This window comes from Melospiza melodia, chromosome 1 (genome assembly GCF_035770615.1).
Source record: "Melospiza melodia melodia isolate bMelMel2 chromosome 1, bMelMel2.pri, whole genome shotgun sequence".
In the NCBI taxonomy this organism is placed as follows: domain Eukaryota; kingdom Metazoa; phylum Chordata; class Aves; order Passeriformes; family Passerellidae; genus Melospiza; species Melospiza melodia.
This window is the reverse complement of record NC_086194.1, coordinates 52,851,659-52,864,985: the sequence shown is the minus strand read 5'-3', so window position 1 is coordinate 52,864,985 and position 13,327 is coordinate 52,851,659. Positions and strand designations below refer to the sequence as shown.

The following is a 13,327-nucleotide window of genomic DNA, read 5'->3' as shown; positions in this document are numbered from 1 at the left end:
TATTGTGCACATCTTGATTTCAATTATTGCAAAAATAGATGTTCACAGCTGTCTTTGCGTCTCTCTGGCGCTGCTGAGGCACACAAGCACTGTTTCTGTCAACCAGTAAAAGTAATGAAAGAGTCAACTACATGCACCTTGAGTGTGTGATGTTTCAGCTGACCATTTTTGAAGTGCATTAAAAAGGCAGTTCTTACACAAGCTAACTGTGCATAATGTGTGGGATGTTTCACTTTCCAGATTGTATTTTTTAATTCTGCATATGCATGTAAAGTTGTTATTGAAATCAAAACAAAGAGATGGAAGTGTTTCTCGATTCTAACAAGATTTGTTTCAGTCCTTTGGGCATGTGGCCAATGAAATAACCAAATATGTTTTGACATCAGAACTGGGTTTCTTCCCTTCTGTTATCCATCTCACAGAGTGCCTATCGAGTCTTCACCAACAGCACCTGCTTGAAGCACATGATTCTGAAGATTCGTAGAGACGCTCGTAATTTTGAGCGATATCAGCACAACAGAGACCTAGTAAATTTTATCAACATGTTTGCTGATACCCGACTGGAGCTTCCTCGTGGCTGGGAGATAAAAACTGACCAGCAGGGCAAGGTAAGAATGCCGACAAAACTAATCACTTGTTTAACACAGTGCATCAGACTACATGATTATTAAAAGTTCCTTCCTTCTTGACTCAAAATCAGTGAAGATTTGGTTTAAACAACACAAGCAGCAAGGAGAGTTATTTTAGAAGCAGGAAAAAAGCTTCAAAGTTTCAAAGCATTTCTGGCTTTCCGTAGAATATTGTACCAAAGCAAGGCAGCATTGGACTGACAACAAAGTTTGAGCCAGAGTAGATCTGTTGTGACCTCAAAATTTGACTCAGTGTCTCTACATTGAATAAAGCTTTGCTGACTGACCTCTGGATCCACCAAATATGTTAAAGCAGCATTTCCCAATAACATTATTCTCTCCTGTCTTGTGTACATCATGGCCATTACACGTGATTTTGGTCTACACAGCTTCAGATATTTTCTAAGAGCTATTCTAGCTTTGAGTAGGCCAGTTGAGTCCTGTTGTTGCAGGTGCCTTCAATGGACTATACTTATCCAAGGTTGCCAGTGGTTTTCCTGCTGTGTTCCCACGATACCATCGCAGGGTTGTCAGTCTTATTAAAGAAACCATTGTTCCTTTGTGTTCCAGTCTTTCTTTGTTGACCACAACAGCCGTGCTACCACCTTCATAGATCCCAGGATCCCGCTGCAGAATGGGCGTCTCCCAAATCACCTGACTCACCGGCAACATCTCCAGCGGCTCCGTAGCTACAGCGCTGGAGAGGTAACTGTGCTCATATCAACTCAGGAACTTCTGACAGCAGTCTTCTCTAGAATTATAAGAACTTCTTTTATTTTAAAAGCATTGAAACAGACTGTCTTGCGAATGTCTATCTTCCAAAGACAATAAGTGTTTTTTTTTTGTCTTTCTGAAGGGTTTATTTCAGAGCTTGCTGGTTTATATTTTGATGGTTTTCAGAATAAAGTAATAAACAAGAAAGCATAACTGAAGTGACGACAGAATAGATTTTAAAAGAAGAATCCATATTCAACATCCTGCTTTGCTTTACTTAAGTTATTCATTAATTTTTTTATAGTCTGATACCTCATATGTTTCTTCATTCCCCACTGTGACACTGTGCTCTGAAAAGATAGACTCCCTGGAAGTAGTGCAGTAATGTATGCTGAGGTTTGCTTTCCCAGCTTTCAGTCACATTAAATATCTTTCCTATATATCATGGGGATGATTTTTGTCACTGAGGGCCATGGACAGGATTGAAAGAAGCATAAATACTGTGTTTGCATTGTGGATTTAAGTAGGAAAAAGTACCAGCAATCTGATTCTTCATACAGCAAATCCATACAGTTAAATATTTGTAAAGATTGTTGCTGAATAGAACTAGACATGAATTACGGTGAAAGGATCTTCCTCTTCCACAAAAATATCCAGAGAAATGCTTGTGAAATTAGCATCAAAATTTATTGCAGCAGGACCAGTCTGAGTACCTCTCACTGCCAGGTGGGTTGGGATTAGGAGCTAAAGAGGGTGTCAGGTCAGTTCTTCAGGACCAAAGGCAAACCAGGCATGAGTAGCTTGGGCATGTTCTCTCCATCTTGGGTGAATGCAGCTCCATATTTTCTGAAGATAGAAGTGTATCAATGGATCTGTTTCAGTCATATCTTCCTACCAGCTTAGCAACTTCCCTCTGTCAGCAGCCCTCAGTTTAGTTTTGCTGCTGTGATTGAATTACTGGCATGACTGTGGTTTGGTTGCCACCTGCACCCTGATTCTTGCTTGTGCCTGTGCTTGCCTGAGGCTTCCTTGCAAATTTGCCGTGTCAGGGACAGAAACAGCCCTGAACAACTCAGATGACCTCGCCCAAAAATACATTTGGTTTTGCAAGCACTGGCAAGGCTGGCAAGGAGCAATATGCGATAAACACCGAAAAAGCCAGTAAAGGGTAGGAAATCAAAAGTATTGAATACTTTTGAATAATGATTATCTAGGGAAATGAAAAACTGTTCTTTGAGGCCACTGTTCTGGCATGATCAGCCAATGAAATAGTCACCTCCCAGTCTTGGTGGCCCGGGTCCCACAGTGCTTCTACGCCTTTGTCATAGCCAAACTTCTTTGTTGTAGCCAAGTAGCTTCCCATGTGGAAGTGTCTGCTGCTGCACTGGAAGGACTCCCATTGATTTCCAAGGACTTTGGATTGGTGCCTAAAAGTCCCTCATTTACAAGGAAAATATTCAACCCTTCGCAGCTCAGTCCATTTATTTAGAGCCTCATGTTCCATGCCATTTTCTCCAAGTGCATTGGGATGCTCTTTGGCCTATAAATCATGTCTGTAGCCTCACACGTGGGACTTTGTCCTGGCCATGTGTCAGCTGTCTGCAGTCTTGCTGGTTTCTTTGCTGAGCAGATGGTGTGGCCTCTGGAAGCTGTCACCAGGACAGAAGGACCACGAAGGACGGCTCACCAGTTTTCAGTGTTATTTGCATGTGTCAAAGGAGCTTGAAGGACATCAGAATAGTGAAGTTGTGGTTGCCAGAGAGGGCACAGAAAAGAGCCAGGGTAATGAAATAAAGGGCCTCTGCAAAAACTTCGACTGTTCTGTGTAGATTACTGATATTAAATGGTATTATATATTAATTTGAAAAAAATGCTACAAGTTCTTTATTAAGCACTTATTTAAGGGTTATCAATCTTTTACAGGAGAAAGGTGGTTGTTGCTGCTCTTAGTTACCTGATACCTGATTTTTGGAAGGAAAGGTCAGGTAGCTATAGTGGCCATCAGTAACTAAAGTATAAGTCACTAAGTGATTAATTTCCTTCTGCCACTTCTATAAACAGAACAGTTTGTAAGCACTTTCCATTCCCTCTAAAGGACTTCCCATCTGCAGTGAAAGTCAACATCCATGATTACAGGGTAGAGATTTTAAAGACAGCAAGAGGAAGGAAGCAGGCATCCGCAAGGGAGAGGCAGGAGGTGCAGAGAAGGTGCTGGAATATGGCAGTATATACATCTCCTTACCAACCCAAACCACAGCAAGCAAGTAGAAGGATTCAAACGGGCCTCTGAAATCCAGTGGCAATATAAAACCCAGGAAAAGGTATTACATCTTGAAAGGCTCATCTGGTAGTTTGGACTCTCCACTCTGGTTGCAACATCCCAGTATCAATATCAAAGCTGTTAAAACCTGACATAAATCTGTCAATTACTCTGCACTACATGAACCAGGTCACAAAATCATTAGAGGAGTCACTCTTTATTTTTTATTAGAGAATAATGAGCTAATCAAAATTAAATTGTTCAATTAGAAAGTTAAAGTAGACAAGACGATTGTGACTGAACACTAAATTGGAGCAATCAATTGTTTTCTATTAGCTAAGAGTGGGAAGAAAATTGTGAGCAAAATGGAAGTTAATTAGAGGGCTGGGAATTTTCCCATTGTGTTGCCAGGGAAAAATTGTTTGGAGGTGTAAATGTGCAAAGACCAAACACAGCATGAGCAATGCCTAGGGATGGTGATGAAGAGAATTACATCACCAGTTTATTGAGGTGTGTACCCAACTGAATTCTTACAATGTCTAGATGACTTTAGCTCTTAAACCAGAACTGGAAAGATGGGAAGAGGGGAGCAAACGTTTCTTTTCACAGGCACTATACACATTTCCTTCCAAAATTCTTGCTCCAGGAGAAATCTGTCCAGGCACTGCAAAGCTGAAAAAAGGAATGATAACAAGAGCAAGAGGAGGATCCAGGCCCAGGCTGGGCAGAAGTACCATGCAGTTCCCAAGTGATGAGCAAATAACACCTGGTGCTAATTTTTATGGGAGATACATGTTTAACTCCTCTGTTACTCCTCCCTTTCCCCTTTCTGTCTTCTGGTCAGTAAAATTATGTGTAGCAACAAGGCCTTAGGATTTGTCTTTGTCAAGGATGAGTCAGCAATCACCTTTTAAAACAGGCTCACCCACCATCTGCATTCCCTTGCAAGTCTGTTCTACAAGGACCTGAGGGATAGGCATCATCACCTGAACTCCAGGCCCCCTGGAAGTGAAGAAGCTGAGCCAACAAAGCCTTAGCAGCCTCCCACCCATCCTGCCTAGTACAGCTGGTCCTGGGGCAGCGTGTGATCGTGGCCATGCTGCCAACAGACAGCCCAGGAAATGGCTGCTCTACATGCCCACTGTGGCAGTGGATCACAGGGCACCTCTTGCACCCTTGCAAGGTTCTGCCCTGTGCCATAGCATAGAGTGAATGCTGGAAAGGCCATCATTTACTGGGGTGGATGCCTGGGGCACAGGGGAAAAGCTGCCTAAGCCTGATCTGAACTTTCCTTGTGAGGTGGCCTGTGGGGGTGTGAGGAGGAGACAAAGGCAGTGGAAGGGTACAAGTGAAATCCTAACTGGATTATGAAGCGAAACATTCACCATGCACTTGCACAGCAGTTTTGTGTTTTAAATGACAGTGTGTTTGATTAGAATAGTTACGATTTTTCATTGTTTAACCTGTGTGTTGACACGTATCAAATGCATTGACTGGTATCTTATTATGTGTAAACATTTTAAGCTTTATGGGTTCCAAAAGGCAGCTTGCCAGGCACATTTAGCTTCCCAATTTGTGTGTATATCCAGTTGGAAGACTTGGCTTTTGGCTGTACCACTGAAAATGAGTTGGCACCGTTTGCTTGGATGCAGAGCTAAGCATTTAAAATATTGAAGTTGGGGCAATTTCTTCCTGAAGTAGTTGCCAAATGCTATAATTTGTGCAGCGAGAAAGGAGCAGCTGTTAGCCCAGTGGAGTGGCAGTTGGAATTCCTAGTGCATCTTGTCCTGATACAGCCTCACACTGTAGTCACAAGACAGGGGGGAGTGTCTTTAAACTGAAAGAGGGTAAGTTGAGATCAGTTATTAGGAAATAATTCTTTACTGTGAGGGTGGTGAAGCACTGGAACAGATTGCCCAGAGAAGCTGTGGATGCTCCATGCCTGGAAGTGTTTTAAGACCAGGTTGGAGGAAGCCCTAGTAACCTGGTCTAGTGGAAGGTGTCCCTGCCTCTAGCAGGGGTGTTGCAATTAGATGATCTTTAAGGTCCCTTCCAACCCAAACCCATTCTATGATTCCTCTCTTGGCCTCACTGTAGCCATATTCTGGAGGAAAACATGAGAGACAGGTGGGTTCCCCTCAACTTTCACAAGTCTCCAAAAGGTTACCCAGCAAGTAATGCCTTAGTGCAAACATTGCCAAATGTCATTGTTTGCCTTTTAATATCTTCATACAGAAGTGTCTTCTCACCTTTTAGGAAATCTGCCTTTCTGACATGATTCCTTTCACTAGATAGTGTATTTGGAACAGTGGCTTTCTTTGAGTGCCTCAGTTAAGGTGCAGTGAAAAATTTCCTTCTTACTACTCCCTTTATCAGGTCTTTGGAAATTGTTCTTATTTCCAGTGTTTACAATCCAATTTCTGGTTATGCAAGTTAGGCAGCCTTTTGGGATGATACAGCCTTTTTCTGTGCTGTGATCTACATAGATATGCCTTCCTCATGTTATTTCCACTATTAAATCTCCCTTCAGTAACACTGAGTGAACGTTGCAGCGTTGTGGGGTTTTTCTCTTTTCAAAAACATTGCTATAAAAACCTTGAAATAATGCAGTTATGCTAAAACAATACATGTTTGACACTACAGAGTATGTAGTGTGATACTACAGAGTAAAAACCTTGAAGTAATGCAGTTATGCTAAAACAATACATGTTTGGTACTACAGAGTGGAGAGATTTAGGTACTATAGAGATTTTATTTTCACTGAACCAGAGATATCCATCACTGCAATACCTACATTAACATGCATTTACTTCTGGATTCCAGTGCCTTCAGCACTGAGGGGGTGTGATAGCTCTGGATAATGGTGTACCTTCATTTGGAAGCACAGAATTACTTGCCTTTTTTAAGTCGACTGGAGTATAAAGCTGTAATTTTCATGCATGCTTTCTGCCCTTTGGTCAGCATCATGGACTATTCTGAAGGTTGCAGAAGTAAAAATGGCAAATCTTTTAACTGACTGATGAGCTACTGGTGGTCAGTTTTGATCATTCTTTTCCTTTTCTCTGATGTTGTAGGCCTCTGAAGTCTCTCGAAACAGAGGAGTTACTCTGTTGGCCAGACCAGGCAATAGTCTCGTAACAGCTATTCGAAACCAGCACCATCACGAGGCATTACCTCTGGGTAAGCCTGAATTTTTAATTCTGAAAAAAGTTTTTAATTCTGAAAACTCACAAAGGTGGGGTTTAGGACATCTCATCAGCTGTGTGCTGCACTGCCTCATGTTGCTCTGTGCCTCACTGGCAGTGCGGTGTTCCCCTGCAGAGTTCTGGTGACGCGGCAAATAAAGCCTCTGGTTTGATTTTACCTTTTCCAGCTTACAATGACAAGATTGTTGCATTTCTACGCCAACCCAACATTTTTGAGATGCTGCAGGAGCGTCAGCCCAGCTTGGCCAGAAACCATGCACTCAGGTACTGCTTTTTGCCAGACTGCTCTACCCTCCTCCCAGAAAGTGCTTTTTGTAATGGGGAAAACAAAATTCTAGTAACTGTAGTACAACAGATGAACTTGGAGCTCCTATGGAACTGCCACCATTAAAGAGTAGATGGGAACCACCAGGATCCGTGTAGTTACTATAGTTACTTTCCACAGACATCCAAGAAGTAAAATAAATGTGGGCAAATAATAATCAGAAACTCCACCTTCACCTGCAATTATCACTTTGCTTTTCAGAAGATAAGAGTTAAAAGAGTGTTTGGATGGAAGTCAGCAGCAAAACCCCAATAAGTCCAGCAGAACTGGGATTTTGCTTCATGGTTGGATTCACACCTCTGTCATGGATATAGTTACCCTATCCATTATAAAGTAATAGGAACATTATTATGAAGTGGATTGTACTATTGTCTTTAATCTTTCTCACTTGACTTAAAGGTAGTAATTTCCAAAGTAGTTATATTGTGTCAAGCCCATTCCTTTCCTATTAGATTTTTTAAAAACAGAAAAAACCAGAACCAATCACCAATACAGCTTACACTCATTCAAATTCCAAAGTTCGAATTAACTGATTTTGGCCAAGAACTTAAGCTGGCGTTAATCAATGTCAGGGCTGCCCATATGCACCAGCTGAGAGTTTGACCAAGAGTTTAGGTTGTACTGTGCAGTCAGAGGTGTGGCTGCAGGACTGCTGAAGGAGGAGAGAGCCTCCAAATTCCTGCAGTGTGCTTTTGCTGGTAGCCTTACTGACTCCTCATTTACCTCTGAGGGCCAGACAAGGAATTTTTTGGGTGTAAGGATTAGACTTCTTTCTCGAGGAATTGATACATGCAAATAAAATGAGAAATAGAATGAAAAATACTCTCAGTATTCAAGATGTACATTTCTGTAACTGAGAAAATTTTATCTTCACCATCACATTATTCCAGACTATTTTTTTTCCTCAGCTGTAACTTGAATTCTCATTTCCCAGAGAACAGATAATGCTTTTATCTCCTTTTGAGCAGAGAACAAAATTGACCAGTGATAGGGGCTCGACAGCTTAGCCAGTGTATAACGAGATTTGTAACAGGATATTGAGCCTTTTGCCTCTAGGTCATTGCTGATTATACCTTGGGCCAGGAGTGATCCAAGCTACTGTCTAATGCTCATGCAGCAGGTGTTAAGCAAACTCCTAGGATGCAAAGCCCATCTTTCATGGACCTTGATTACAAGGTTCCAGAGCACATCCTTGAGATAAAATATTTTGACTTAATACTAGAATAAAAATATTTGGACAATGCAATGCTTTAGAAACACACTGATAGGCTGGGGTGTAGATGCTTATCCTCCATGATGTTAATCTGATGATAGGATCCTCTCCTATGTTTTCCAGTTTTTATTAACAAAAGGTATGATTTTACACATGCAACACATACTACACTGTATACTCTGTGTGATTAATTCATATCAATATATGTTAGAGTGTTATTTCTGAGATGGAACTGACAGAGGGAAAGGAAGGGATATTACTGCAAATTCTGTTAACAAAAGGTGCTATGTTAGTTGTAGGCTTACACAAAAAACCTGAACTTGATGACCTGACATATACATATGAAACTCACTCTGTTCCCTAAAATAGGGAATAAAATCTCTTTCTTTTGGATCCATAAACTGAGTGATGGAGACAGAATTTTTTTTACGAGTTTGTTTGGAAGATTAGAAAATGAATCAGGCATATAGGATGTTTGCCATTTTTTATAAGGAGATAAACAGAAACTGGCAAAATACCAAAGAATAAATACTCTATGCATGACTCAAGCTGTGATAACAGCACGTTTTTTTCTGGTTTTGTTGGTTTTTTTCTTCTCCTCTCCATGATGTCACTTATGTTTCAGGGAGAAGATCCATTACATTCGGACAGAGGGTACACATGGGCTTGAAAAGTTGTCGTGTGATGCAGATTTAGTAATTCTGCTGAGGTAATCAATTTGATCAATAGCATAATGTCTTTACTTACAGTACCAGAGAAACTATCTGGCTCTTTCTCAGCATAATTGAAAAGATTTTGTTAAATCAGGTCATACTGATAGCCATCCAAAATGATTCAGCCAGAGTCAATCTGTCAATTTGTACTTCCTGGAAGGCAGCCTCCATCAGTGCAGTAAATCCAGCCAGCTCAGTCAATATGGCTATTACCATCAAGTAGCAGATAAAAAAGAATCAGGTCAAAATGTGTCCTTTTAATGGAAAAAAATCTTGTTTTTTAAAGAAAGAAAAAAAAAAAGAGAGGGGAAAAATCCCTTTCTCACTATTGTAATGTAACTGCTCATAAAATTGATAATTTTACTGCAGCAGTGCTGCCACACATGCATGAAACCTCAATGTCCAGTGCAGTGGGTATTGTCTGGGTAATGAAGATAAGGCTTCAGTTTGTACTGGAACCAGAGAGCTTGGCCTTTAGGCCCTGCTTCTCTTCAGTGCAGCTAAGTTATTTTATTGTCTTGGTCTGAGATGGGAAATGTTGCATTACCCAGGTGGGGTTGGTGTGCTGTAATAGCACGGCCTAATGCAAGAAGTTTACAGCTTATTCCCATCATTTCAATTCAAGCAGTCAGAGCACTGAACTACATGAAAATGGCCCGAGTAAAACAGCCTGGGAGACAGAGTGTGCATCTTTACTTCTCTCTGCTAATGTGTTGAAGGTGCTCCTGTTTCCTATGTAGCCTCATGTCTTTGCTCTCCATCAGTGATTGAGCTATCATGTTAGCATGACACATCTATTAAAATTCATTTTGTTCTTCATTGCTAGTGACCAGGCTGTCTTTGGGAAGCCTATGGATTTTTTTAATCCATGAGCTCAGAGATGCACCCAAACATCTGACACAATGAACTTGCACCATGCTGCGTATTTACATTCCTTCATGTGATGAATGTGAACTAAATCTCTCCCTATGACTTTTTGCATGCAGCCTTTTTGAAGAGGATATCATGTCCTACATACCACTGCAGGCTGCCTTCCATCCAGGTTACAGTTTTTCTCCTCGCTGCTCACCCTGTTCATCACCCCAAAACTCGCCAGGTAAGGAGATGGGAATTTTAGAACAAAATCTTGCATTTGTGGTATTTCTTCTAATAAATAGAAAAGAGCAGATTCAGAGCCAGCATCAGCTGTCAGCCTGCTAGTTCCAGTGTCCACTCCGAATCTGATCCCAGCTGCTTTTTTTGCTGGATCAGTTTGCAATGCTGCTCTGTGTCTGTTGATACACATATGCCTTTTGATATTGCTGGAAAGGATTGAGTGGTGTACTCCAAGCATAAGTCACTGACATGGAAGGACATTCTTTTTATGTGACAGCAGCCAAGAGCACCTTCCAAATTGAAGGTGTGTTGCAGGGTTCCAGTACCCCTGTAAAGTTCAGTCTCCTCCACTCAGTGTTCCAAAAACTTCTCTTCTTCCCTAGGCACATCTATTTTGAGACCTGAGGGGATCATCTTCATCATCTAGCCTGACCTCCTGTGTTGAACCCATTAACTTAGGTTCGAAAGGAAACATATTTTCCAGAAAGACATGCTGTCTGAGAAGGTTATTTCCAGCTGTGCTGTGTCTCTGTAGTTATTGTTTATGCTATAGAAATTTGAGGAGCTAATGTCTCCCTTTTGCCAAGAGACACAACCCCACCACAGTCTCACTGCGTGGCTGTGTCAGTGGCCATTTTGAGAGAATCAACAGAAATGTGATCTGAAGTCCATTTTTGGTGGAACTTTTTGGGCATGCATTTAAATTATCTGATTTCAAACAAAATTAATGGACAAGAGAAGTTCAAATCTTGGATGTGGATGTGGAAAATGGAAAGGCTTTTTGATGTGAAGAAATTAAATGCTAAACCCTTCTCTACAGGAGAACTGTGTTCTGTCAGAATGTCCTATTTTCATTAATGAGTTTTAACACCATTGTGAGTACAAGTTCCCCCTGTCTACATCAGGACAGGTCATAAGCAAGTCCCCTTCAGGACAAGAATCCAAGTATATGGCACAAATGTCACTTAGGAGACTTGTGAAAACACAAGGACAAATACTCATTTCCAGCAAGACACTGTCTTCTTGCTAATTTCTGTCCTGGTTATAGAGCCCATGAGAGCACCCCTTCTCTTATGTGCTGGGGAAAAACAGAAGGCTTAGAGAAGAAAGAAGTGATGCAAGGGATTCTCTTTGTGCTGCATGTATATACTGCAGCATATAAATACAGCAGCATTTTCTGTTTTTCTGAGACAATAATGTCCTTCCCTCATGGCAGCCACAATACTTTGGGCTCCCACTAAATGTGATGGGTTTATTTTTCTTTCCTGTGGAACATTTGCTGCCAGATTTCTCATAACAGGGCTGTATTTTACTGTCTTTTGTAATGAGATAGGTAAATGGGATTTCATTAATCCATTATTTGGCCTTTTATGGCATGGCACTTGTTTATACAAAAAGAATAATCTCCTACTTTGAGAATGGAGCCTTCAAAATAAAACAAGTTCCAAATTGCTGAAAAATCTGCTGTTATGTGTGAATCATAATAGGGAAATGTAGCATTTCCTGCTGACAGAAATCCTTTTTGATGCCACAGAGGGATTTTGTGTTGATAGCTGGAAGTGTTTAATATACAGTCAGATTAACACAGGGAAACCTGACTCCCAGCTTGGCTGGGCTGCTAGGCTCCAGTGAGAAGCATTGCTCTGAGTTTCAGAGGTTTAATCCTGCCAAGTAAGGAGATCTCCTATACAATGCAGAGGAGAGAGATCTCTTAAAAGTTCAAAAGGGAAAGAAAACCTAAATGCCACTGACCATGAAAGGTAGATATGTATGTCAGTCTTTCTCATGCCTTTCTGATCCTTCAGTTTCCATTCAGTCACAGCTAAAGGCAGAGGCAACACAAGGACACACACAAGGTGAGCTTAACAGTACTTTTAGTGAAGAGGATACAGTCCCTGGAAGTTCATTTCAATCATTGAATTACAGGAACTTACAACTCTATGGATGCCAGATAGAGCAAAACTAGCAGTGAGTGCACTGTATACCTTCAGGAAGTTCCTAACACATTTTTTAACCCGTTCTGTGTGGAAACATCAACTGCATGATTTGGAAGAATGTCAAGCCCCTTACACCTTAGGATGCTGTTTATTTTCCCTCCTCCAGGGCTGCAGCGAGCAAGTGCAAGAGCACCTTCTCCATACAGGAGGGATTTTGAAGCCAAGCTGCGCAATTTCTATCGAAAACTTGAAGCCAAAGGGTATGGGCAAGGTCCAGGGAAAATTAAGTAAGTATTAAAATCATTCAGTTAGTCTAAGGGGACATAGCTTTGTCTTTTGTCATTCACTATCCATGAGGACAGGGATAGGGAGTGTAAAACACCCTGGAGATTGCATTTTTTTACATAACCTCAGGGAAAGATAAGATCTTCATATACTCTGCAAAAGAGTGACCTTCAAGAGGCTTTTGTGTGGAAGTTTTCTTCTTAAAGATTCGTATTCTCTTACTCTCCCATTTCTTGCCTATTTAACAGGGATATTCATATTCCTATCTATAATTTGCCAGTAGGAGAATTATCCTTCCAGGCAAACACTCACCAGATATTAATAACAGCTATATCATTGTAATGGTGGGATGACTCCAAATTCTTTGGCTCTACATAGCAGTAGATGTGTATAACTCAGGGTATCAGTGTAACTCAGGGCCAGAACAGGATCCTACACAAATTAGTCTGTACATGCAGGTTTAACTTTCCATAGTTCTTTGTGTTGATAGCCCTCCTGGATTTGAACTGGAGAGATTTGTGCCAGTCTTCATGTATTTGGGGTTTTCTGTCATTTGATTGTGGAGTTTCTTTCCATATATCTTGTTAGCTGGCTTTTGAGTCTGTACCAACTTGTGCTCAATCTAGTTATCCAACTTTGCCAAAGGCTGTGGGCTGTTTCTAAGGTATTTCCTGGGCATCTGGTTGAATTTATGCCTCAGGTTGGCTTCCTACCAAAGGACATCTGTTATGGAAAAAATAAAAGTATGAAGCCAAGCAATTTATTCCAGGCAAATGTCATCAGCAAAATGATCTTATAGAGCTGAGGAGTCCTCGCTGGTGGTTACCCCTTTTGGTGTCCTGCTAAATGCTAAATGTCCAAGGCAGACACTAAATATATTTTAGAAGGTCTGTTTTAAAGTGTCCGTGAACATATGAACAAGAAGGGTTTCTTGCACAGATGGTGTGTAA

The 13,327-nt window shown here is 41.1% G+C and overlaps 1 protein-coding gene across 6 annotated transcripts in view; it reads left to right on the top strand.

Moving 5' to 3' along the window:
- HECW1 (HECT, C2 and WW domain containing E3 ubiquitin protein ligase 1) overlaps window positions 1–13,327 on the top strand; it is a 252,940-nt gene that overhangs the window by 200,121 nt on the left and 39,492 nt on the right. For all 6 annotated transcript variants that reach the window (XM_063158113.1, XM_063158120.1, XM_063158099.1 and 3 more), the window contains 7 exons: window positions 423–608; window positions 1,200–1,334; window positions 6,678–6,783; window positions 6,977–7,073; window positions 8,973–9,056; window positions 10,047–10,156; window positions 12,259–12,379. In XM_063158113.1, the coding sequence (XP_063014183.1) occupies window positions 423–608; window positions 1,200–1,334; window positions 6,678–6,783; window positions 6,977–7,073; window positions 8,973–9,056; window positions 10,047–10,156; window positions 12,259–12,379 (839 nt within the window). The remainder of the gene's footprint in view (window positions 1–422; window positions 609–1,199; window positions 1,335–6,677; window positions 6,784–6,976; window positions 7,074–8,972; window positions 9,057–10,046; window positions 10,157–12,258; window positions 12,380–13,327) is intronic.